This window comes from Pteropus medius, unplaced genomic scaffold, assembly GCF_902729225.1.
Source record: "Pteropus medius unplaced genomic scaffold, Ma_sr-lr_union100, whole genome shotgun sequence".
NCBI lineage: Eukaryota > Metazoa > Chordata > Mammalia > Chiroptera > Pteropodidae > Pteropus > Pteropus medius.
Genome location: NW_024354875.1, coordinates 43,090,716 through 43,116,119, shown reverse-complemented (window position 1 = coordinate 43,116,119; position 25,404 = coordinate 43,090,716). Strand labels below are relative to the sequence as shown.

The window sequence follows — 25,404 nt, the reverse complement described above, 5'->3', positions numbered from 1 at the left end:
TTAGATGCATCGTGCTCCTCACCTCTTATTGTGTTTGCTCAATTCCTGTTTATCCTTAAAAAAAAAAATCAGTTTATATGTTTCCTCCTGTGGAAACCTTCCCACTCCAACTTCCATTGAGTGAGGTAACAGCTATGGACTTATAGCACCTGGCACTTCTGTCTGAGAGCATTTTTTTCTGTTTCGTACTTGTGAATGTAATTACCCCACAGCCAACATACACATAATCTTCACATTCTTGACTTTGTCTTTTGAGGGCAAGGGCCATGTGTCTCATTTATCATCATATTCCCAGCACCTAACTTGGTCCTGCAGACAGCACCAGTACATTTTTAGTGCATAAACAAGTGTCATTTATAGCTGTTGTCCGTGGTGCCTGATAGAGTAATCAAATAAAGTAAGTTATCTGGGCCTTTTGATTATTTTTTCTAGCTTTTCATTTTGTTTTATCTCTCACTTTACCTTTTTTAATACCTTTACAGTTTAGCTTACTGAATAAAAGAAAAAAAGTAAATATAAACATCAGTAAATAAACTTGTGCTTTGTGGGTTTTGACAGTGTCTTCCAAAAGAAAACCAAGATTGTTGACATCTAAAAATGAGGACTTCAAATTATAATAAATATTTTTTAAAATATTACAAGTGCTGTACGCAGTTGGTTGGAACATTACACTTACAGTCAATGAGTCTCATTTATGTTTAGATCAATTCATTTCAATCAGAAGTATTAGGACTGGGTTATTTGATAAAGTGGATAGATCATTGCAAATTTATTATCATATCTCAAGGAAAATGTATTGATGACACTTTATATTGCAGGAAATATATACCTAAATTATAATTTAAAAGCAGAGTGGTCCAAGATATCACTTATATAATAATCAGTATTAAAAAAAAGAGGAAATTGCAAAGATTGATTTAAGAAAGGAAAAAAAAAACTATATAATTTGTCATTATCACAGGGTGGAAGTAAGGTTGAAAAAGGAAAAGACTTGACTCCTCTAGCCTTTACTCATCTTTAAAATTAGAGCAGTTGACCCATGATCTAAAAGATCCTTTTCAGCCAAAATTCTACTCGATAAAGTAGAAGAGAATGATAGAGATCATATGTGATTGGAATTTTGGTTTCAATTACAATTTAATGTTCATTCTTCCCGTAGCCTCAGCTCTGTCTTGGTAAGACCTAACTTTAAAAATATCCATTCAAATAAAATATTTTTTAAATTAAATGACTTTGTTAAATAATAAATACAAGTGATTTTTCTATTTTCTGCTTTGCAGTCAGTTCATTCAGCCTAATTTGGAGCAAGTCTCCACCTAAATATTTAAGATGAATTATTATTACTTACCATAATTAATTCAAACTACAGAAAATGAATTTTTCCATTTAATAATGCCATAAATCTATTCTTCTATAGTTGTTTCCCTTTTAACATAACATTTTTCTTCTTTGGTTTAGATTTCTGCTTTGGAACAGCCACACATCTAATTCCTGAAAGTAGTTTTATATGTAAAACTTTTAAAGGATCAGAACAATGCCTCCAAGACCATCATCAGGTGAACTGTGGGGCATCCACTTGATGCCCCCAAGAATCCTAGTAGAATGTTTACTACCAAATGGAATGATAGTGACTTTAGAATGCCTCCGTGAGGCTACATTAATAACTATAAAGCATGAACTTTTTAAAGAAGCAAGAAAATACCCTCTCCATCAACTTCTTCAAGATGAATCTTCTTACATTTTCGTAAGTGTTACCCAAGAGGCAGAAAGGGAAGAATTTTTTGATGAAACAAGACGACTTTGTGACCTTCGGCTCTTTCAACCCTTTTTAAAAGTAATTGAGCCAGTAGGCAACCGTGAAGAAAAGATCCTCAATCGAGAAATTGGTATGATATAATTTTTGACTAAAGGGCATTGTTATCCTATTCTAAATGCAAATAACTGTGAAACAGCTGTTTTCTCATTACCAAAATATTTCTGTCTGAACCAGTTAATTACCTTTGTAAACTTAAATAAATAGATTTTGAAATAAAAATCATTATAAATCTAAAGTATTTTTTGACTGTTGGGCTAAGGAATTATTTTTAACACCTCGATATTACTCTGTAAAGTTTTCTCTAAGAAGTATCATATGTAGGGTTGACCTAGATTTTTTATATCTGTTTTGTTTTTTTATTCTTTAAAAAGTCATTGATATGGATAATGTTTGCTGCCTTTGCTCCAAATTGTTAAATATATTTTATTTAACAATTAAAAATATTTGAGTCCTTAACTCTTACTATATTCATCAAAATTTTTTTAAACCTAGAGAAACTTCTTTATTGTGATCTTCCAAATCTACCAAGTTTTCTATTTATAAGAAACATGTTCATACTGTGAATTTAATGGAATGTAATATTCTTTGTGTAATTTTTTTAAGGCTTTGCTATTGGCATGCCAGTGTGTGAATTCGATATGGTTAAAGATCCAGAAGTTCAGGACTTCCGAAGGAATATTCTGAATGTTTGTAAAGAAGCTGTGGATCTTAGGGATCTTAACTCACCTCATAGTAGAGCAATGTATGTCTATCCTCCAAATGTAGAATCTTCACCTGAACTGCCAAAGCACATATATAATAAATTAGATAAAGGTAAGAAAATTGTCAGTCTACAGTGAAAACTTCTATCTGTGTCTATATTTTCTACCCCAGTTAGATGATAAGCTACTTAAAGTCAGGGATTGCTTATATTGACAAGATATAGTTCAGTGCCAGGTATACAGCTTGTGTACAATAAATATTTATTAATTGAATTGTGTGCATACGGTGCTGATCCCTTGGTGAATTGTTTATCTCAGAGTAAAACTAAAGAACTTTTGAGTTTGAAATTCACTATTACAGAATTACAGCTCATTATTTTTTTATAGATAAAAACAAGAATAAATGGAAACATTTTATGCAATTTTGGAAACACTTTACATCATATTATTTATCATAAATACAAAGAAAAATAAATTTCTTAATATTAAATGTAGTAATTAAATCTGATCATAATGGGTGATGATATATAAGTAGACTTTTGACACTTGATATATGAATTTCTAGAATTAAGTGAACATGAAAATATATCAACTATATTGTTTTGGAAATGAAATATATCAGAAAAATATGTTTTTCAAGGTAACAAAGGAACAGTTTTAATTTGAAGTTATAGAAAAGGTTAACTCTCATACACTGTTAAATATAAAATTCTGTTGATAGCATAAAATAGTCTTTTTGCTATTTCACTCATATTATTTAAAGTAGTTTAATGCAATGTAACATCTCTATTTGAAATTCTTTTCAGCTCTAGCATACTTTTTAAAATAGAATGGTCTTTTCATTTTCCCTAAAGTTGTTTATTAAAAATTTCCAATATTAAGTTATTGTACTGTGAACACTGAGACCACTCTAACATAGTTTTAATCTTTCCATTTGTATCCTCTTTTTGTGTGTGTGTGTGTCCTGGCTTACTTTGTCTTAAAAAGAAAAAACTAGAAACTCTCATCTTTTCCTTCCTCTCCCATCTCTTCTCTCATTCTGATTCAGCATCTTTCTGTAAGTCTCCATGATTCTTTCCCATAGTTACCAAAAACCCTTCCACTTTCGATACTGTTGAACCTTTGGTACCGTCATGAGTCACTCTTCATAGGAATAGTATCCATGAAATATTCCATGGTATAGAATGGAAATTAGCTTGGTCTCGGGTCCTTGCGACCCACTAGTCAATTTTTTGTGCTTGATGTAAAACATGAGATTTGGGTATGGTCTGGCAGGCCCTATCAGATTTGAAGATTTATCTGTATTTAATTGGTTTGATTAAGTCATTTCTGATTATGGTTAGAGTAATGGTAATGCATACTTTTTGAAATTTGTCTCTTGAAAAATGAAATATATGGCGATTGCATCTAATAATGTTTTCCTGTTATAGGGCAAATAATAGTGGTGATTTGGGTAATAGTTTCTCCAAATAATGACAAGCAGAAGTATACTCTGAAAATCAATCATGACTGTGTGCCAGAACAAGTAATTGCTGAAGCAATCAGGAAAAAAACTCGAAGTATGTTGTTATCATCTGAACAACTAAAACTTTGTGTTTTAGAATATCAGGGCAAATATATTTTAAAAGTATGTGGATGTGATGAATACTTCCTAGAAAAATATCCTCTGAGTCAGTATAAGGTGAGTAACAAGTTTGAAAAACATTAATTTCAAATATAAAAAGTAATCATGTTGGGAACTAATATCTGTATTTTCAGGACATACTTTTTGAAAAATAAATAATATTAGTAAATAGTATTCATAAGTTTATTTTTATACTATAATTATTTAATTTGAGAAATCAAAAAATTTGAAAGAACAGATGCCGTTCTTCCTTTAATTGTATATAATTAATATTTGGGGATCCAACTGTACATATGTGGATAAGCTGATTAACATTTTTGCAGTTGTAACGGTAGTTATAATATTATTCAGATACAAACATTTGATTTGGTGACAGTTTAAGTGTGCCATGAGGTAAGGAGTAATAATGTTTTAGGTATTCTGCACACAAAAAAATGTGTCATGTGCTTTCTAGATAGCCCTAGTTCCATAGTGGAAATACTTTTATTAGCCAGTAGGAATTTTAAATAATATGGAACTTGCACAAAAGGCTTTTCATGTGCCTTTCTTTTAAAAAGGGTTTTTTTGGATTTATTTGAATATGCAATGTAAGCAATAAAGTAAACATGCCCTTTGTCAAAAAAAACAAACAAACAAACATAAAAACATATTGGCAGTTACACCAACCTCTCAAGCAATGGCACTAGCACTATTAAATATTTCAAAAATCCATGATTTATTGTTACTTAAGATATACTACTAATACTACCCTACTCTTTTTCTATTCATTAAATAAATAACTATAAGAAGAAACTATATTTGCACCAAATATATGCTGAGTACTGATTTATGATACCAAGCAAGACATGGCTTTGGCCTTCAGGTTACTTACAGTCTAGTGGGGCTTATGGGTAAGAAAATAGGCTATTATAATATATATGCAGTAGCATTTATATTGAAAATTTTTATCCTAACTACCATTTCAAGGTTCAGACCAATGTGGTTTGTTTTTAATATAGCCCATAATTTTATCAATCTTCTCTCTTTCTGATTTTTTTGTTTAGTTTTATTTTTTAACAAATGTTTCTCAGATTTTGGGACAAGAGCAAGAAGTCAACAATCCTTTGACTGGACATCAATGTGGCTTAATAGATTGAATGATAGAAGCTTACTAAATGATACTGCTTTTCCTTTAACAAGTGCAGTGTTTTCGTAATGAGTATCCTCAGATCCTTGTTTTTAATTTCTTTTTTCATTTTTTTCTTTTTGCTTCCAGTTAAGAGTAGAACTATAGTATCAAAAGCAGAAATGTGTATATATATATATATACACACACACAATTTCTGTTCCAAGAGGTGCTTGGTTGATCCTTTGTTGTAACCTAACTCCCAAATGTCAGTATTTTAAATATTAAATATCACAGCTTCTAAGTAACGTGGTCTATAATGTTTGATTTTTCTTATCATTTTTGCTAATTAGTATGTAAATTCTCTCATAATACTCTTATATGTTGCTTTTAAAATGAAAAACCTTATAAAAAATGGCTTCTCCCCATCCCTCTTAATCTCTTACAGTACATAAGAAGCTGTATAATGCTTGGGAGGATGCCCAATTTGATGCTGATGGCTAAAGAAAGCCTTTACTCTCAACTGCCAATGGACTGTTTTACAATGCCGTCTTATTCCAGACGTATCTCCACAGCTACACCGTATATGAATGGAGAAACATCTACAAAATCCCTTTGGGTTATAAATAGCGCACTCAGAATAAAAATTCTTTGTGCAACCTATGTGAATGTAAATATTCGAGACATTGACAAGGTAAAGTCGTGTTGACACTTATTATCTTATATAAACCTTTTTTATTGAACAACATAATAATCTTGACCTGCAGTATGTCTTCAGATGGCTAGAAAATCACCCACCTACCTCAGCTATCACACAGTTTATTGTTCTTTGTCTGTAATTCTAATATCCTTAATTCTAATATTCTAATATCCATAATTCTGAATTCTTAAAACCAGAAGTTTTACAGAATATATTTGGCAGCAAAACCTGGCCCGACCTGAAGCGAGGTTTTTTATAGTCTTTGTTTATCCTACTTACTATAAATATTCATGTATTTGTTGAAGAAATATTAGTATCTTCATGGAGTGTTGTTCTAACTGCCGAAAGTGTTAAGTAATATTTAGTATATGTACCAGTTTATCTTTTTAAAATATGAAAAACTGAATTCCGTACCTGGCCTAAAGGAATTGTGGGCCTGTACCGATTTTTATTAGTCTGATGTCCCCCTAGAAAGCAGCAGCAAATTTTGGTGAAGAATCTGCATCAGTATTAACTTACTATATCTGTGAAGAAAAGAACCTAAAAGCTATACCTAAACAGAAACTTCTAATGGATTCTCTCATTCACATCAGTTACACTATTTTGATATTGTTTAATGTTGGTTCTGTCTAGTATGTATGTGTGCTGTGTGTGTATCGTGTATGAATGTGTGTATATATTTGTATGCACATACTTTTTTTTTTCTTTTTTCAGATCTACGTTAGAACAGGTATCTACCATGGAGGAGAACCCTTATGTGATAATGTGAACACTCAAAGAGTACCTTGTTCCAATCCCAGGTAAGGAAGTATATGGATTTGTGTCTCCAAAAGTCATATTAGTGTTTAGCAAAGTAATCAAGAAAAGTAGTATAGTTCACATCATTAGTTTTATACAAGTCATATAAATTACCAGACATTTACATATAGAACATAAGGATTTCCTATCAAATGACTGTCAATCACAGAATCACTTTATTGATTCTCTGTAAAATTTGATCTGTAGGGTTTTTCTGATTCTCTCTTCTCATTGGATCAAGGAGAGAACAGAATACGGTTACAATTTTGTATTGATAATTCTTCCACATTAGATTCATAAGCTTATTTTAGCATTTTACTTCTTTCTTAATCTCCATTTACATTAAGGAGAAGTGAGAGTTGGCAAACAACTTCGAGCTGGACTCTGAGGCAGTTTTCTTCACATCGCTCCAGGAATAGATAAATATGACTTTCAAATAAAGAGTCTTTAGGAATAAATCAATTTCTTAGGAGGAGGCAGAGTTACTGGGAACATTTTAAATTATTACTGCCTAGATGTAATGATGCAATAAAAGATAGTGTAATCCAAAAGCTTGCCATCCTGCCATTTCTCTGCCTCTCTCTATAGAATCATTTGGAAATAAAAGTCTGCCTCTGAATATATAACAGCAATATTTTAAGAGAACTAAAATTGATATTAAAATTTAAAGATATATTTTATAGACTAGCAATAGAGCTAACTAGTGAATCCTTCAGAAGTAAATGTCATAATGAATTTGGACTTTTTCCTAAAAGTTAGGAAAAAGTTTTGATAGAATGGTGGCTAGAGGTCACCACCATTCTAGAGCCTAGGTGAAGTTCAAAGACATGGTAGCCTTCTCTACCTGGAGGAAGGGAAATAGTTCCTCACCCTACCTGACCCATTGTAGGTTAGAACAGGTATCTCCAGCTCCCAGGACTGTTACCAGTCCATGCATGGCCTGTTAGGAACCAGGCCACACAGCAAGAGGTGAGCAGCAGGCTAGTGAGCGAAGCTTCATCTGTATTTGCAGCCGCTCCCTAGCGCTAGCATCACCACCTCAGCTCCACCTCAGATCATCGGGCATTAGATTCTCATAGGAGCACCAGTCCCTGGTGCCAAAAAGGTTGGGGACCGCTGGGTTAGAACTTATGCTGTGGCAACAAACAATCCCCAGATCTTTTAAAATTTCTGTTAGAAGAACAAAAGTTTATTTACCACTCATACTGCATGACTGTCTAGGTTGAGTGGGGTGGTTGTGCCAGGAACGGTAAAACAATATTTGAGTAAAAAAAAAAAAAAATGTTTTTTCCAAATTTGGTAAAAACTATAAAACTAGCAATCTAAGAAGTTCAGCAAGCCCCAAGCCAAAACCCAAAATAACATTGCGTAGACTTATCCTAGTTGTTTCAAGTACCAAAAAGTAAACTAGCTTTATAAAAGTAAAAGATAAATTTATTTAATGATATAAGATTAAGATGTTCAAATTTTAGTAAATTAAAAAAGCCATTTAGAAAAGACATAAAGACATATTCTGTTATCTTTTCTTCAAGAATTCTCTAGTCTAAAAGGTAAAATCCCTATGGTAGAAGTATGAATATTTAAATAAATATTAAACTTTTTTGTATTTACCAAAAAAATAGAAATAAAAAAAATGAAGTTATTAAAAAGATAGAAAAGTAGATTTTTAAAATTCTTACTGAGATTAATTGTTCCAAATCTTTGCTTCCCATGTGCTAGATAAATTACCTTATGATTTCTTCATAAATGTTACCAGTTATCTGTCAAAATCAAAATCAATCTGGACTATATCTATAAAACCATTGCCTAAATATAAAGAACTTATTTTGTGTGTGTGTGTGTGTGTCTGTGTGTCTGTGTGTCTGTGTGTCTGTGTGTGTTTAAGGAGAACAAACATGCTTTTATTTGGTTAGCATACTACTGTAAACAATTACATTCATAGGCTATAGCTCTCATAGAAAGTGTGTAGAATATTTCCCATTAACTATGAGAAATTCTAAAGATTTAAAAGTAATAAAAAGCCTAGGTGCATTTACTGTGTGTGGACTTATCAAATCCCACAGTATTTCTTCTCCCTGCATGTATTGTTTCTTTTTTCCTTTAGAATTCCTTCTTGCTAAGTTCCCTCATTTTAAATGTAAGTCTTCTCTGTATCAGTGGATCATATATATTTTTTTATCCTCATCCATACGCAAGCAAAGATACTAGAATAAATAGAACTTATTTACTGATAATTTTATATTTTAATGTGGCTAATTAAAAATAGAATTTTTATATCATTTTGTTGTTAATTCTTGTTTCATTTATAATCAAAAAATAGAATAGAATTTTGAAGAAGCCATTTGAAGAGTTTTCAAAATTAATATCTAGCACTTCAGCTTTTACCATGGACCAGTTACTCTTTTAATCGATTTACTTATGTTATCTCATTTAATCTTTACAACTACTGTATGAGAGTAGGTACTATTATTAGTCCCATTTCAAAGAAGAAAACAGACAAAGCGAGGGTCACACACGGAGTAAAAGAGTAGAAACAAGATTCTACTCCAAGTAGTGTGAGTTCTGAGTCCATACTCTTAACCAGTGCTTATAATGTTTTTGAAAAATATATAACAACTATTTTACTTGGCTCTTTACAAATATGTCCACCAAATGTAGACACAATTTCACATGTAACATTCAGTAAATTGAAAAGAATTTATCATTAAAATTTGAACAGAATTTTATTGTCACTTTTTATAGTAACTTCATTCTTTCCTTATTAGGAAAGTAGTTCTAAAATTCAAATACTTTCTGCTAACATATCTTTTATTTTATTCATATACTGACTTATGTAAATTAATGGGTTCTTCTGAATAAAATTACATCATATATAAAAGTAGTTAAATATTGTAATATAATAGGAAAATCATTTTATCTTGTTTAGTTTCTCTTTTCTATTTGCTTTTTTTAATAAGCTAATTTGATTTTTTTTAACTGAAGTATAGCACAAATACATAAAAGTATACAAATCATTATTACAGAGTTTAGTGAGTTATTACAAAGTGAATTCCCATATAACCACTACACTGATCAAGAAATAGAACTTTTAACAGCATTCCAGAAGCCCCTCCTCATATCTTCTCCCAATCCATTAACCTTCTCTTTACCCCACAGTTAAACTATCCTGACTTGTAACACTATTGATTGTTTTGACCATTTTTCAGTTTTATGTAAATAGACTCAAGGAGTAGATATTCTTTTGGTCTGTCTTCTTTTACTCAATATTTGCAAGATTTCATCTGGTATTCATTTCCATTGCTGTATTCCATTATATGAATGCACTGCAATTTATTCTATTATTGGATATTTAGATTGTTTGCAGTTTGGGGATATTGCAAATAATTCTACTAACATTCTGTTCACAAATGCACAAATTTATCTGGTTTTATACTAGAGGTAGAGTGAATCATAGGTTGGTTTTAGTAGATTATGCTTTCAAAATTGGTTTATAAATTACACCTCCACTAGCAGTATATGAGATTTACTCGTACACATCCTTAACATCCCTTAGTATCATTAATCTTTATAGTTTTAACCAATCTCTCTGTACAGTGATATCTCCATGATATTTTATTTTGCATTTTCTGAAAGACAACTGATATTGACTACTTTTCATGTCTATTGGCCATTTGGATATGATCTTATGAAATGTCCATTCCATTCAATGCCTATTGTTTTATTTTTTTCTTGATGTTTTGTTGGAGTCATTTATATACTCTGGACAAAGCCTTTTTTTTTTTTTGGGTAAATTCTTTTTTCCTTTAAAATTTTACATAGGTGGAATGAGTGGCTGAATTATGATATATACATTCCTGATCTTCCCGTGCTGCTCGACTTTGCCTTTCCATTTGTTCTGTTAAAGGCCGAAAGGGTGCTAAAGAGGTAAAGTATTTTAGAAGGAACAATTATATTCACCTCTAGAAACTCCTAATTATACTGCTGATTGGATTTTTGTCAAAAAATGAATATTGTTTTTGCTTTATCCAAAATAAACAAAACATTTTAATAAATAAATATATCATAGAAGAATACTTTGGGCTACCTTCTAGAATTTATTTATGATGAGTGAGTATGTCCTGAGATCATACTGATACAATTTTTTTAGACATGCAAAGTCGACTACACACAAATATCTGTTAAATGACCACATTCAAATATATATCTTGCATGCTTTGGTTAATATTTTGTATCAATAATTAAAGAAAATACCATTTCAAATGAGAAAAAGGAAAGCAAGTTCTTATATTTTGAAAAAATTAATGTGGTTTGTTATAGACATTATTATAGAGGCAGTTGTTGAATTCTCCTTGCTGAGGAAGAAAAGGGTTTTAAAACACATTCTCTAATCCACACAGTATTGAATATTTTTCTGTGTTTTATTTATTTTTTTTAAGGAACATTGCCCATTGGCCTGGGGAAATATAAATTTGTTTGATTACACAGATACTCTAGTATCTGGAAAAATGGCTCTGAATCTTTGGCCAGTACCTCATGGATTAGAAGATTTACTGAACCCTATTGGTGTTACTGGATCAAATCCAAATAAAGTAAGCTTTTTATTTTCATAAATTATAATTTTTTTCTTTTTATGACAGTCAAACACAATATATATAATAACTTTTATCGCATCTCCTAGGAAACTCCATGCTTAGAGTTGGAGTTTGACTGGTTCAGCAGTGTGGTAAAGTTTCCAGATATGTCAGTGATTGAAGAGCATGCCAATTGGTCTGTGTCCCGAGAAGCAGGATTTAGTTATGCCCACGCAGGACTGGTAAGGCAAATCACTGAGTTTTCTTAAGTATCAATTATAATCAGCGGATTTGGATACATCCTCTTTGTATGTATGAAAGGGTTTTATGTGTTTTAATTACACTGGCATAGCTACTATAGGCTCTAGGACAATATTGCAGTATAATAAATTCTTTATATACTAAGTACAAATTAATTTAAAATCATTACTGAATTCTATCAGATACTAAAAGTATAAACTTTTTGACATTAAAAAGAGATTCTCTTTCTTGAAAAATGTAGCCACTATTCTATAAGTTTATTTCTTTGGCGAGAATTGTTAATATTTATCAAGTGCTTACTGTGTACCAAATGCCACACCAATCACTTTTCACGTGTTATTTATTTTAAAAACAATTTCTATAAAGGTAGGTATTAATATAATCCTTATTTCACCAGTAAGGAAGTAGGCTTAAGGAATCTAAATAACTTATTTGATATCACTCTTTAATAAGTATTGAACCTCTTACTCTTAACCATTCTGTTATAACTGAACAGGAATTCCTTAATTTTTTATCGGGGTAAGCATTCCCATGACATGTCCATAGTCTTGTCCAATTAGTTATACCTATAAACTGAGTTACAAGAGTAAAGTCACTTGAAAACTCATTCTCTCCTATTTTATTCATTCAGCCATTGAATTCAATTTACTATCAGGGTCTATTGGAGCCAATTTTAACTTTTGAGTTTCTTTTTTGAGCAGATCTAACACTTTGTAAGGATTGATATTTTATGATTTTTTTTGCTAGAACTTTTTTAAAAAAAATATTTTTATAATAAACTAAAGATTTTATCTTTCAACTAATATTGAGTCTGTTGAAACTTTTATAAATCTAAGGTATGTTATGGGACCTTAGTTTTCCTATTTAATTAATATTCATCAAATACTTCCAACTATACTTAAAAAAAACTAAAGTAATATAAAAACATAGGATAGAATAGCCTAGAAATATGATAAAATAGTGAAATAAATCATCAATATTATATCATCCTTCATTCTTCTAATTGCATTGCCCAGTGTCTTCCATCATCTTTCTAGAGGTATAAAGAAGTCTGCAAACACCACCTTTGCAGTTTTTTGTTGTTTTTTAGGTTCTCATTGAACACTGTTTAGAATTCAGAAATTTTCCCTTTCCACTCATAATGACAAAGAGAAGAAAATTGACAGGAGAAAATATTTCACAATTTTTAGACAAATCAGAATGCAAAGAGACAGATAATAGCACTCTAAAGCAGAATTTCTCAATCTCGAAACTGTTGACATCTTGGGTCAAATAGTTCTTTGTTGTAGGGGCTGTTCTGTGCATTATAGGAAGTTTAGCAGCATCTTTGGCTTGTACCTACTAGATGCCAGTAGACCAAGTTGTAACAATCAAAAATGTCTCCAAACAATCTCAAGGCCCTGGGAAGTGGAGGGGACAGACAAAATCACCTCAGTTAAGAACCACAACTTTAGACTCTAATGATAATGGTGAATTGATCATATAAGTAAAAATTCAGATGACAATAACCTAGATGAATTTTCTCAAGCTCAAGAAATGATGAGTAAACAATATATTTCCAAGGACAAAAAGGAAATATGGTATTCACCTTCAATTAGTCATTCAACGGGAATGACTCCATCACATGATATCTTTTTTATAAGAGCCCGGACTACACTTTATGTTTTACAGTATTCTTTCCATCTTTTATGATACACTTTCTAAGTGGATAAATGCTTCAGGCAAGTGTATATATAAAGATGACTGGAAGGAAAAAGGTGATGTAGAAATTTTTAAATTCCTTGAATTGATTATTCTGATATATGTAAATAGAAAATAGAAATGTTTTACAATTATGAAGCAAAGAAAATGGCCATTCTAATGAAATTATGAACTACCAAAGTTTGCAAAAGTATTGCATTTTGACATGCAAATATGAGAAGAAAAACCAGAAGTAATGATAAGCTAGAACTTAGTAGATATGTATTTAAAATCTGGAACCAGTATTTACAAAATGGATATGTTCCAGGATCATGCACGGTAGTTAACGAGCAAGCAAGTAGTTGCATTCAAAAGGTGTTGCCCTCTTTGGATTATAAGTTTGGTTTTACTATGCTTAAATTCTTATTAAGATGTCTAGCATAATTGTTTTTCCACATCACTTTATTCTTTAAATTATTTTATGTTAAAAATATAAAAAATAAAAATAAGTAAGTAACATAGAAGAATTAAGAGTCTATTAGACCCAGATGGTAAATAGTAACGACTACTTTTCTTGGTGAATTGAAGATTAAGTATTTATTTTCTCTTACCTGGACGATTGCAATAGATTCCTAACTGGTTTCCCTCCTTCCACAGAGCAGCCAGAATAATCTTTATTAAACATAAATCAAATCACAGTATTCATCCTTTAAATAGCTTTCACTAAAAATCCATACCTTTTACCCTGACCACAAATTTTAATGCTCTAAACTTGACTTCCTGTCACTCTTCTCCCTCATCGACTGGGCTTCAGGCTCACTGGCCTTCTTACTGTTTCTCCTTCACCCAACTCATTCTCTCTTTGGGGCATGTTCATTGTTCCCTCCATCTGCAGTAGTCTTTTCCTGATCTTGGTGTGGCTCGTCCTTTCTTTTCATTTAGATTACGAATTAAATACTAGCTTCCTGGAGGCCATTTTCAAATGCCCGTTCTAAAGTAGCCACTCATTCTCAGTGACATCACCCAGAGTATATCAACTCTCCAGTGTTTTTCTTATATGTTCATTTAATTTCCCACTATAATGGAGGCCCTGTTAGTACAGGTTCTTATACTATTTTATGACCCCAACAGTAAGAACAAGAGAAGACACACAATACATGTTTTAATAAATATTTGTTGAATGAATATGTGCCAGTAATTTCTTTATGCTGTTAGATAAATTAACAATTTTTAAATGTATAAAAACCAAGTAGCATGAATATTTGCTTTCATTTTTAGCCATTAGGAATATGTGTAACCCATTCTAAGCGATGTATATTTGTTTTGCATAATGTAGTGTAATACACTCATAATTATTCATTATGTAGTTACTTTATCTATATTTAAAGGAAATAAGTACATTACTTGGAATTTTAGAATTATACTGAAAGTTATGGTATTTTCTTTTTAGTCTCTGTACACTCAATATATGGTATATTAATGGGGGCGTATCTTTTCCTTTTTTCCCTTATTTATTTTTACTTTTAAATTTGAAAGCCTTTGAGTGATTATAAGGATATATTCAAGCAAAGATTATGAAAGAATTTATGTTTTTATTTTATTATTTTACTATTTCTTATTCTCTTATTCTAGAAATCTTAACAGATTAGTTAATAGACTACTAGAAAAGGGCCTCATCAGAATGAGAAGTAAATTATTCACTACTATCCCCTAGTATCCCAGTCAGATCTTTTCCCTGACCAACTTTGACATTTTCTGTTCTGTGATCGATGGTAATGTTAACCAAGTAAGTTATTGGATTTGTTCCATAAATACTATCTTAAGTTGATTCTTCCCTTTCCCTGAAAATAAAGTATTTCAATGAGAATAGTAAACTATTTCACAACAGTTAATAAGCAATATAAAGTTTATTGACAGTTTTCTTTTTTTGTAGGTCAGTCATGAATTCTGGGTGGCAAATGTGGCAAAGAAAATTACATAAGATATTTCTTTATTTTACAGAGTAACAGACTAGCCAGAGACAACGAGTTAAGGGAAAATGATAAAGAACAGCTCCGAGCAATTTGTACCCGAGATCCTCTATCTGAAATCACTGAGCAAGAGAAAGATTTTCTGTGGAGCCACAGGTAAGTGTTAACATGGAGGGTCTCTGTTTCTGTCTTATGTTACAGAAGAAAGAACTGACTTTGGCTGATCTTTTTAAAGCTGTGGATATAGACCAGTATTTCTAGAAAACCGTGCTGCATTGGGACTAACTTTGCACATTGAAGGCTTTTTCAAATTCTGAATTCCTAATATGACTTTTTTTAGGATTGGTTTTTATTTTTGTTTTTTAATAAAATTCACAATCCACAAAAATATTCCATAGTTTTAGATCAATTTAGTTGTGACTTAGTTGTTCCAGATATTTCAGTTCTTAGGAGTTTTCTCTATTTTTTTTTTCTCATATTTCCTCAAGTAATAGTGTAATGCCTTATTTTTATTTACAAAGAAATTATCCTACTACTCGGTAAGTGCACACTGGTTTATTTAAATAAAGCAGTTGTAGTGCATTTCTGCATGAAGTCCATTAAAACATAAATTCTGTCTACTGACCACAGTAGAAGTGGTGACTCTTCTTATGATTCATGTTGCATAAGCAGGTGAATAAAAAGAGCTTTATAAAAAGTGTTATTCAATAAACTCATAATTTTTCCTAAGTAAGTATCTGTCTTCCATTTGGATTTTCCTTTTGTCCCCATTGCCATTATAACTGCATCTAAGTATATATGTACCTATATATGCAACTAAAGTGTTAAATACTGATTTCTTTTTATTTTAAGGAAGGCTAGTAATGGCAAGAGAGTTTTAAAGTGTTTGGAACTTCTTAAAGATTGCATAGTTGAAAATTTAGACATCTAGGCCTTTTGAATAACATAAAAGAATTTTTTGTTTTGTTTTGTCTTTTCCACACAGACACTATTGTGTAACTATCCCTGAAATTCTACCTAAATTGCTTCTCTCCGTTAAATGGAATTCTAGAGATGAAGTAGCTCAGGTAAATGTGTGTTTGAGATTACTGAATAACTGTTGCACAAAATTGGTACGTTGCACAATTGGTATGTTGCTCAAATTGTTTTCTCTCAGGAAGTCTGAATAAGTATGAGGTGAAATATACTGTTTTAAATTAATTAATAATAGTAATGTGTAGAAAAATACTATTCACACCACTTCCACTGATAAAATTAATTAGAACTGAACATTGTAAGCACTTAATTCATAAGAGGGGCTTTTATCTAAACTAATTTTAAATTAAGAAATTAAGGCACTGTCTTAGAAAGTTCATTCATAATTGTCTTTGCTTTATAAATATGATTTATGGTATTTCTCATGCACAGATGTACTGCTTGGTAAAAGATTGGCCTCCAATCAAACCTGAACAGGCTATGGAGCTTCTAGACTGCAACTACCCAGATCCTATGGTTCGAGGCTTTGCTGTTCGATGCTTGGAAAAATATTTAACAGATGACAAACTTTCTCAGTACCTAATTCAGCTAGTACAGGTAAAATAATGTAAAATAGAAAAATGTTTTATTCTAAATCCATTCAACTTCCAAAAGCTACTGCATTAACTGGTTTTATGCTTTTTTGAAAATGAATTTTGTTACCAGTAGTGTCTATTCTCTTTCCAAAAAATTTTATTTAAATCCAACCATGCAAAAACTGACCCTGTTTGATTGTTTTTTGTCTGTTTGTGTTCAAACACATAGGTCCTAAAATATGAACAGTATTTGGATAACTTGCTTGTGAGATTTTTACTCAAGAAAGCATTGACTAATCAAAGGATTGGGCACTTTTTCTTTTGGCATTTAAAGTAAGTTCAACTATTTTCTCATTAAATTCTTTAGATACATACTACTTTCTTAACATATGTATAAGTATATATTATTTATATACCAAACTTTTTGTTTGGAAGAGTTTTTTATATTGAACGTATATTGAACCAATGATGAGCTTCCCCTCAACTTTTTATCTTAACATTAACTAAGCAGTAAAATTCAAAACTGAATTTTATACAGGAACGAGGGCTGAAATATTTTTAAAGATTTTGATTCTACTTTAAGCAAAGTTAGATTTGCTAGATTAATGTTGATTTATGTTGCAATTGGTTTCACTGTATATGTGGATTAAAATAGCCCCCCCAAAAAAGAAAAAAACTCTTACCTTGGAATTTAGAAGAATAATAACAAACTCTCAAGTTTCTTACTAGAAAACAAGCTAATTAAGTATAAAAAGTATTTTGTAGATTATGATATATCTGCTACTCAGAGTTGGGGGTCATATCCTTTTTTTCTAAATTTAGAAACAGATTTGTAATTAACATGATTTTTTAAATGTTAAAATAAATTAAACGTGGACTCTCGAAGCTGGGTTTAAAATAAATTCAGACATAGTATAGAAAGGGACATATATGCTAGCAGAGTCAAATAGTATTCACTGAGTTATTAACTCCTTCTCTATTCATTTTATTATTTTTGTGCCTACTTTCCTTTTTTTCATGTTTATATATCTTGTGCTGAGATAAGTAAGTGAAAAGTAGTTGAAATAAACCTAAAAGCCAGTTTATTAAATTTACATTTTTCAGGAACTACTTGAAACCCTTGATTGTTTTACTTCTAAATGATAGATTTTGAATCATTTTGTTGTTAGTATGATTATAACATTTAATGGATTTAGAAAATCGTTTTTTTCTTTTCTTAAAAAAGATTATATACTCACTTGACTATATATGTATGTATGTATATGTACATGTACATATATATATATACATGGTCTTTTTTTCTTTTAATTTTTCATTGTCCTTTTAGATCTGAGATGCACAATAAAACAGTTAGTCAGAGATTTGGCCTACTTTTGGAGTCCTATTGTCGTGCATGTGGAATGTATTTGAAGCACCTGAATAGGCAAGTCGAGGCTATGGAAAAGCTCATTAACTTAACTGACATTCTCAAACAAGAGAAGAAGGATGAAACACAAAAGGTATGTGACTCTTTAGTTTGTTTTTGAGACTCTCTTCATTGAAATGGGGTAGGGTTATTTGAGAACCTGATATATATGCAGATCATGTGTCTTAGAATCAAGCATATTAGGATTTGGATCCCAGTCCCACTGCCTCTCAGCTGTGTAATGTTAGACACATTATTTAGTCTTTGAGATTCATTTTCCTCGTTTGGAAAATATGAGTAATACTTCCTTCATAGGGTTGTTGTGAGAATTAAATTATGTGAGATATGCAAAGCACCTGTCACAGTCCCTAGAACATGGGAGGTGCCCGGTAAATGTTAGTTCTCTCTTCTTTCTCTTCCTTTCTCTTTTATATAGCCCTAACTTTTAAAAATAATTTTTCTTTATTTTGTGTCATTTTTTATCTTTTAGTAAAGTGACCTTGAAAATGAGTGTAAAGAAATAGTTTTTACATTTCTAAGTATAAAATGGACTCAGTCACTCAGTGAATACATCACATACTATAGTCATCTGCAGTCTAACTTAATGTTTCTGAGGAATATAAAATGTGAAGATTTTTCATGGCCTTTTACTACTCTTTATCCTTTATTTATTTCACTATATTTATACTAAAAAGTGAGATCATTTCTCAGCTCTAGTGAAATGAAAACAGCAACAACAATAAAAAAAAAAATCCCAGTTTATTAGTGAGTCCCCAAAGGAATGTAAATTTACAGAGAATGTAAATTAAGAGTACTGAATGAATTTTTCCAGCATTTTCATTAATATTGCTTGAGGAAAAAAAAAATCTTTAAAAGAAAGTTATTGTTTTAATCTAAATGTTATTCAATGTGACTGAGTTGATTTTATTGAAGTTCTGGTGTATAACAAAATACAGGTTAACAGAGAATAACTATACTGTTTCTGATGCCAGAATTGTGAGCAGGAGTGGACTCAGCTGCCTTTAAAGAATAAAATTTATTATATTTACTTGTAACTAAAGAAAAAAAGAAACTGCCTGAGTTGGGTGCTTGCTGTGTTATACAAACTCTTCCAATTAGAATGCAGCCAATCCAGGATATGGATTCAAAGCCTACATAATACTGAGGTTCCAGTGTATAAAAAAGATTAACACTTAATTTTACTTTTTACAAAATCAGTTTCTAACCATGATTATGTTTATTTATCAGGTACAGATGAAGTTTTTAGTTGAGCAAATGCGGCGACCAGATTTCATGGATGCTCTGCAGGGCTTTCTATCTCCTCTAAACCCTGCTCATCAACTAGGAAATCTCAGGTAAGGTACTTTATTGGAAATTTTATTGATATACTTAAATAGGTACCTTTCTGGAGAAAATCTTGAGAAAAGTCAAAATGTCCATTATAATTACAATGTTCGATTATGTATGCCTCCCTCTCCCATTGTCCTACCCTGTAAAATAAGAGTCGTAAAATTTTCTTAAGTTCAGGACTGCATTTATTCAGAATGAGTTTACTACTTTAATAATAGAGTTAAAAACACTCTATGGCCAGAATTTTGGTATCATAGGCTAAGAAATGGAATGTAACACCTGTAAAACTAATGATATATCCCTATATTTGTTGAAAATTCACATGCTATTATATAAGAAATTTTTATGCTTAGTATTTATTTTTTCTTTATAGTCCCTGAGAAATGAATTCATAAATGAAATTGAGTAGAAAGTTTAAAATTTTTATAACACTTCAGAAAACTATATTGTGTACATATCTTAAAATAATTTTGAGAATAAAAGAATAAGAAAGGTAAGGTGCCTAGTAAAGTTTTTTCACTATTTTAAAGGCTTGAAGAGTGTCGAATTATGTCCTCTGCAAAAAGGCCACTGTGGTTGAATTGGGAGAACCCAGACATCATGTCAGAGTTACTCTTTCAGAACAATGAGATCATCTTCAAAAATGGGGATGGTAAGAAAGAGTATTAATGAACTTATGATGCATGAATTTAGATGTCTTTTTATATACAGGATATTTATGAATCATGAAGACTATTGAAAGCCATTTAAAGAATATGCACGTGGTAAAATATAATATTAAGCAGATGTCTTAACCTTTAGAATATGTATGTATAATTATTGAAAAGAAGTACTAGGTTTAGGATCAGAAAGCCTGAAATCAGTTTCTGACTATCATTTGCTTAGCTGTTTGTGCATCCATTTATTCCATAAATATTTGATGTGCTAGACCATGGGGTTATAAGAATAAATAAAACACAATCCCTGCCCTCTTAAAACTTACAGTCTAACAGAAAAAAGAGAGATGTTAACAAATAATTACAAAAATAAAATTATAACCATGGTACAAAGGAAAAGTGTAATCTGCTAAGGAATCAGGTAAGAGAAGGCCCTGATTTACATGGAGAACAGGTTGTGGGGGAGTAGTCAGGGAATCACTGATGAGTTTCCATTGGGAAATGACATTTCAGCACTGAATTCTGTTAACTCAATATTTTAATATAAATATTCAAATTTAAGAATTCAGAAAAATAAGTACTTTAAGTATTTTAAAGTAAATTTTTTGTGAAACAGCTTAGCTTACCCTACATTGTTACATAGATGGGTTTATGCAATACTTTAGAAATGGGTTAAAGAATCAGAATATTGCTTCCTTATAGATTATATCGAAGAGTAAATGTAGCTTGCTTTATTTTCCATTTGAAAACGGTATAATGACATGATACCCAAATTTGCATTTATGGCATTAAGTGGTGGTACATATTATTTGAATTTCAGATTTACGGCAAGATATGCTAACACTTCAGATTATCCGCATTATGGAAAATATCTGGCAAAACCAAGGTCTTGATCTTCGGTAGGTAACCAGTAAAGCACCATGTATTTTGAAAGTTATCCTGAAAAAGTAAACTATTACTAAATTTTAATTATAAAGCACATAGAGGCATATATCTATAAAGAAATATATGGAATAGTAATTAACGCTAGTTAATTACACTATGGTGTTTTCATTTGTCCTCCTCTTCCTTGGTTTAGAATAGCTAATGAGATTCAGCTAGATAAAAAGAACTATCTTTTATAAGCTGGTAAAGACTGCAACTGCCTCTGGAGTGTCACTATTTAGGAACAGGACATAGGAGACACAAAAAGCCCCTATTTTCTTTCAGAAGTTAAGAATTTAGGAGAAAGTTTCTTTCATAATATAAATTTTCTAATTTTAAAACTTTCTAAATCCTCTTATCTTGAGTCAGTTTTGCAGCAAAATTTATGAAAGCAACTAATCTTAAAGTTTTTGCCATTCTGTTGACTTCTGCCCACCCTTCCACAATTGTCAGTATTATCTCCAATTTTTCTGTGATGCATCATCTTTCCTAGTAATTTTTGCTTCTCTTCTCGTCTCTTTGCAAATCTAGAGTCATTCAGGCTAAGGCTACCCACTCCAAAAGTATTTTTGTCTATAAGTGGGCATAGGGGTCAATTCTAGCTGCAGCAGCAGCATAGATTGGGGTTTATTTGTGTGCTTCTTATAGGTTGAGTAGCTAGTATATAAAAATAACGGTGACAAATAGTAGAACCCTTTTAATGCAAAGAAAAAATGGACATCTCAAGTAACCTCCCAAATCACAAAATTCAGTCATCAATTTTAATTAATTCCTGATTTTTGGCTCAATCTCTGCTGTTTTCTAAAAACAATAACTGCTATAAGAATCAAGTTTCCTTTTTTAGTATAATTTCCTGTGTCCTAAGAGCTCCACATGCTATCATGACCACGCCCCACCCCAACCCCACCCCCCTGGGGGAGTAGAGTACAAACGAGAATGCAGAAATAGAATAGAAAGAAGGATTTAACTCTATAACTCTGGTAATTACAATATTTAATCGTAAATTAATAACTGAAAAAAATCTAAAGCTAGGTCATTAGAAAGTAAATTGGATCTTTGGAAAGCTTTTAAGTCTTATAATGTTTTTAAAATATTTTTTTAACTTAAGTAAATTTAAGTAAAAATTTTTTGTTTAACGTTTAATTTTAAATAAGTAAATTTAAGTACAATCATAGCATTTTTATTTATACTGGGCCAAACGTACATTCAGGTTTATGGTAACTCTGCTTGTTTGCTTTTTTTTCTAACATGACGTACAGGACTATGTGACTCTTTAAACTATGTTCAACAGTAATAAAATGTAAAATAAGAGCGATTGAGCAGTAGTACAACCTTAGGATATTTCTGTATTTACCAGGACAGGTAGAAGAAAAGATTCTATAAGAGAAATGTTCAAAAGGGCAAGAGGACCAGAGTAAGTGATTCACAGAACCCGAAGGAGGGGAGAGATTTCCAATTTATAATGTCAAATGCTTCTGGGAGTTTAAGAGCATAAAGACTACGAAAAGGTCTTTGGATTTGATGATTCATATGATTCATGGTTAGCTTTAAGAAGAGCTGACTCAGTAGAGTGGTAGGTGTAGAAGTTAGGCTGAGAGGAATTAAGTGAGAAAATGAAAATGAATGTGGACTATTACTCTTTTAGTAATTTAAGAAGTAAAGGTAGAAAGACTATATAGTAATTTATGAGAACAGAGAAAGAAAAACTATACTTTAGTACTTACATACCATTTGGGGTATTAGGTGCTTTTTTTTCATTGTCTCTTTAAATCTTCACATCTCCACTCTTGACTATATGTCCTTTTTAATTTTCTGTGTAATGAATGGAAAGTACCCATAAAGCCCTTATGCTGCATACCAAAGTATGGTTGTATCAAGGTAAACATTTGTGGGTTATTTGAGTTATGAGCTGAACTAGCTGACTTTTATGGAACACATTTTTACTTAAAGAATAACTAATAGATAAGCTATGGTTATTCAGACATGGGTATTTGGCAGACATTTTTTTTTGAAAATTAACAATATGAGCCTCTCTTCAAGGAGAACAACTGACAGAATTTGTTATTAATTGTCAAATTTGAACTTTCTAGCAAAAGTCAGAATTTTGAAAACATTTTCCCCCAAATTAAAAACTTTTTTAATAAGATCAATAATTATTATAAGATTATTATAAGATTAACTATTAATTATAATATTAACAATTGTGATTTTTTTTTTAGTTGGTATAATGAAAAGTATCAGCATTTGAAAGACCTCTATAACTCAGTGAACTAATATCTGCCAAGTGACCAATGCGGAATATTGTAAAGTCATATAGGAGTAAAAGTTCTGTACACAGGCTAGGTAGACAAATGGATTTAATATAACAGAGTGTAAAACGTTTATTAATATGGTTTTAGATTTCACATTGCAACTTGAGAACCTATCTCGTCAAATTTTGGAATAGTATCAAAGAAAAATATCTACAGTTATCTAAAAAGACTATTACAATACTCCTTTTTCAAACTACCTACCTGCATAAGGCCAGATTTTCTTCATTTGCTTCTATTAGAACATTGCACTAGATTGAATGCAGAAGCATATATCAGAATCCAGCTCAGTACTGTTAAGCCAGACATTAAAGAAATGTGAAATACTGGGAATCAGTGTCACTCTAAGTTTTTTTAATATAGGTTTTTTGTTTTATAATAGATGTTATTTGTTACTGTATAATAGTTTATTGCTAAGAGTATAAAGGAGTCCTGAGACTAAAATTTTGAGAACTGCCTTAAAGTATTATTTATGTTTCAAACATCTTGAAATTCACCCATACTTTTAAGTTATGTTTATGAAGTTTTAATTGCCACGATAATTTTCTTAGTGCTTCTCTGATATATAATTAAATCCTTTTCAATTGAAAGTTATAATAAATGATAGCAGATAATTTTGAGGATTTTTCTAGGATTGTTCGTCATACTATAATAAAAGAAAATTAAAATTAGGTTAAGGGAGTAAAGGTGATGTGTGACAAATTTGCAAATGCTAGGATATTGCTGTATTAGCCTATTAAAATATTTATTATTTTAAAATTCCATCATCTAATTGCAAATGTCTTGACCCTTTTTCAGAATGTTACCATATGGATGTCTGTCAATTGGTGACTGTGTGGGACTTATTGAGGTGGTGAGAAATTCTCACACTATTATGCAAATTCAGTGCAAAGGCGGCCTGAAAGGTGCACTGCAGTTCAACAGCCACACACTACATCAGTGGCTCAAAGACAAGAACAAAGGAGAAATGTGAGTTTACTATTCCTATTAATCTAAGTTTCCTATTTAATCTAAGTTTTCGTTAGACAAATCTTCTAATGGTTGTGTACATTTTAGAGTTAGACCAGAGAAAACAGCTGTATTTACTTGGAAAAAAATATGTGAAACCTTTGACATATTTGAGATTATTGTTTTTAAATAATCAAAATTACTTATAATTTAATAAAATCCTGTACATTCAACTTAGATATCTAAAAGATGTTTTTCTTATTGCCTGTTCTGTTTTAGAAAAATTAACATTTCACATTCAAAATTTTACTTCTAATTTATTGTTAAAATAATTAGAAAAAATTCATTTTAATTCATTTTTATGACATAATAAGTTTTTGGGGTTTTTTTCACTATAACAAGAATTATGCTTTGGTCAGAGAATATCTAGAAATTTCCTTAGAACTTCTTGAAAACTTCTCAGATCTTTGGGCATAATTACTCCTCCCCTTGATGTTAGTGATTGTTTTCATTGTCTCGATACAGACTTTGACCATCTTTTCTCTCTTTGGACTGGATCACTCTATATTGCCACACTGCTCATGAGGCATTTATTTCTTCTTTGTAGATACGATGCAGCCATTGATCTGTTTACACGTTCATGTGCTGGATATTGTGTTGCTACCTTCATTTTGGGAATTGGAGATCGTCACAATAGTAACATCATGGTTAAAGATGATGGACAAGTAATAGCTTTCTCTTTTTAAATTGTTTTGGCGTTCTTAGATTTATTGATTCAGGATATTGTATTTCTGCATTTGTCAAACTATAACATAATTTCTTATTTTTGAAAGCTGTTTCATATAGATTTTGGACACTTTTTGGATCACAAGAAGAAAAAATTTGGCTATAAACGAGAGCGCGTGCCATTTGTTTTGACTCAAGATTTCTTGATAGTGATTAGTAAAGGAGCCCAAGAATGCACAAAGACAAGAGAATTTGAAAGGTAAGCTCAGAAAATCAAAAGCACAAAATAAAGAATTCTTGCTGCTCTATT

At 31.1% G+C, this 25,404-nt stretch overlaps 1 protein-coding gene across 1 annotated transcript in view; it reads left to right on the top strand.

The window, feature by feature from the left end:
- PIK3CA (phosphatidylinositol-4,5-bisphosphate 3-kinase catalytic subunit alpha) overlaps positions 1-25,404 on the top strand; it is a 72,667-nt gene that overhangs the window by 43,062 nt on the left and 4,201 nt on the right. Inside the window, 20 exon segments of the mRNA XM_039855579.1 lie at positions 1,459-1,886; positions 2,420-2,629; positions 3,948-4,198; positions 5,695-5,940; positions 6,661-6,746; positions 10,564-10,607; positions 10,610-10,668; positions 11,181-11,333; positions 11,423-11,557; positions 15,258-15,382; positions 16,212-16,293; positions 16,634-16,798; positions 17,006-17,109; positions 18,104-18,275; positions 19,430-19,536; positions 20,062-20,183; positions 21,008-21,086; positions 24,219-24,389; positions 24,976-25,093; positions 25,202-25,353. Coding sequence (XP_039711513.1) covers positions 1,535-1,886; positions 2,420-2,629; positions 3,948-4,198; positions 5,695-5,940; positions 6,661-6,746; positions 10,564-10,607; positions 10,610-10,668; positions 11,181-11,333; positions 11,423-11,557; positions 15,258-15,382; positions 16,212-16,293; positions 16,634-16,798; positions 17,006-17,109; positions 18,104-18,275; positions 19,430-19,536; positions 20,062-20,183; positions 21,008-21,086; positions 24,219-24,389; positions 24,976-25,093; positions 25,202-25,353 — 2,933 coding nt within the window. The 5' untranslated portion in view covers positions 1,459-1,534.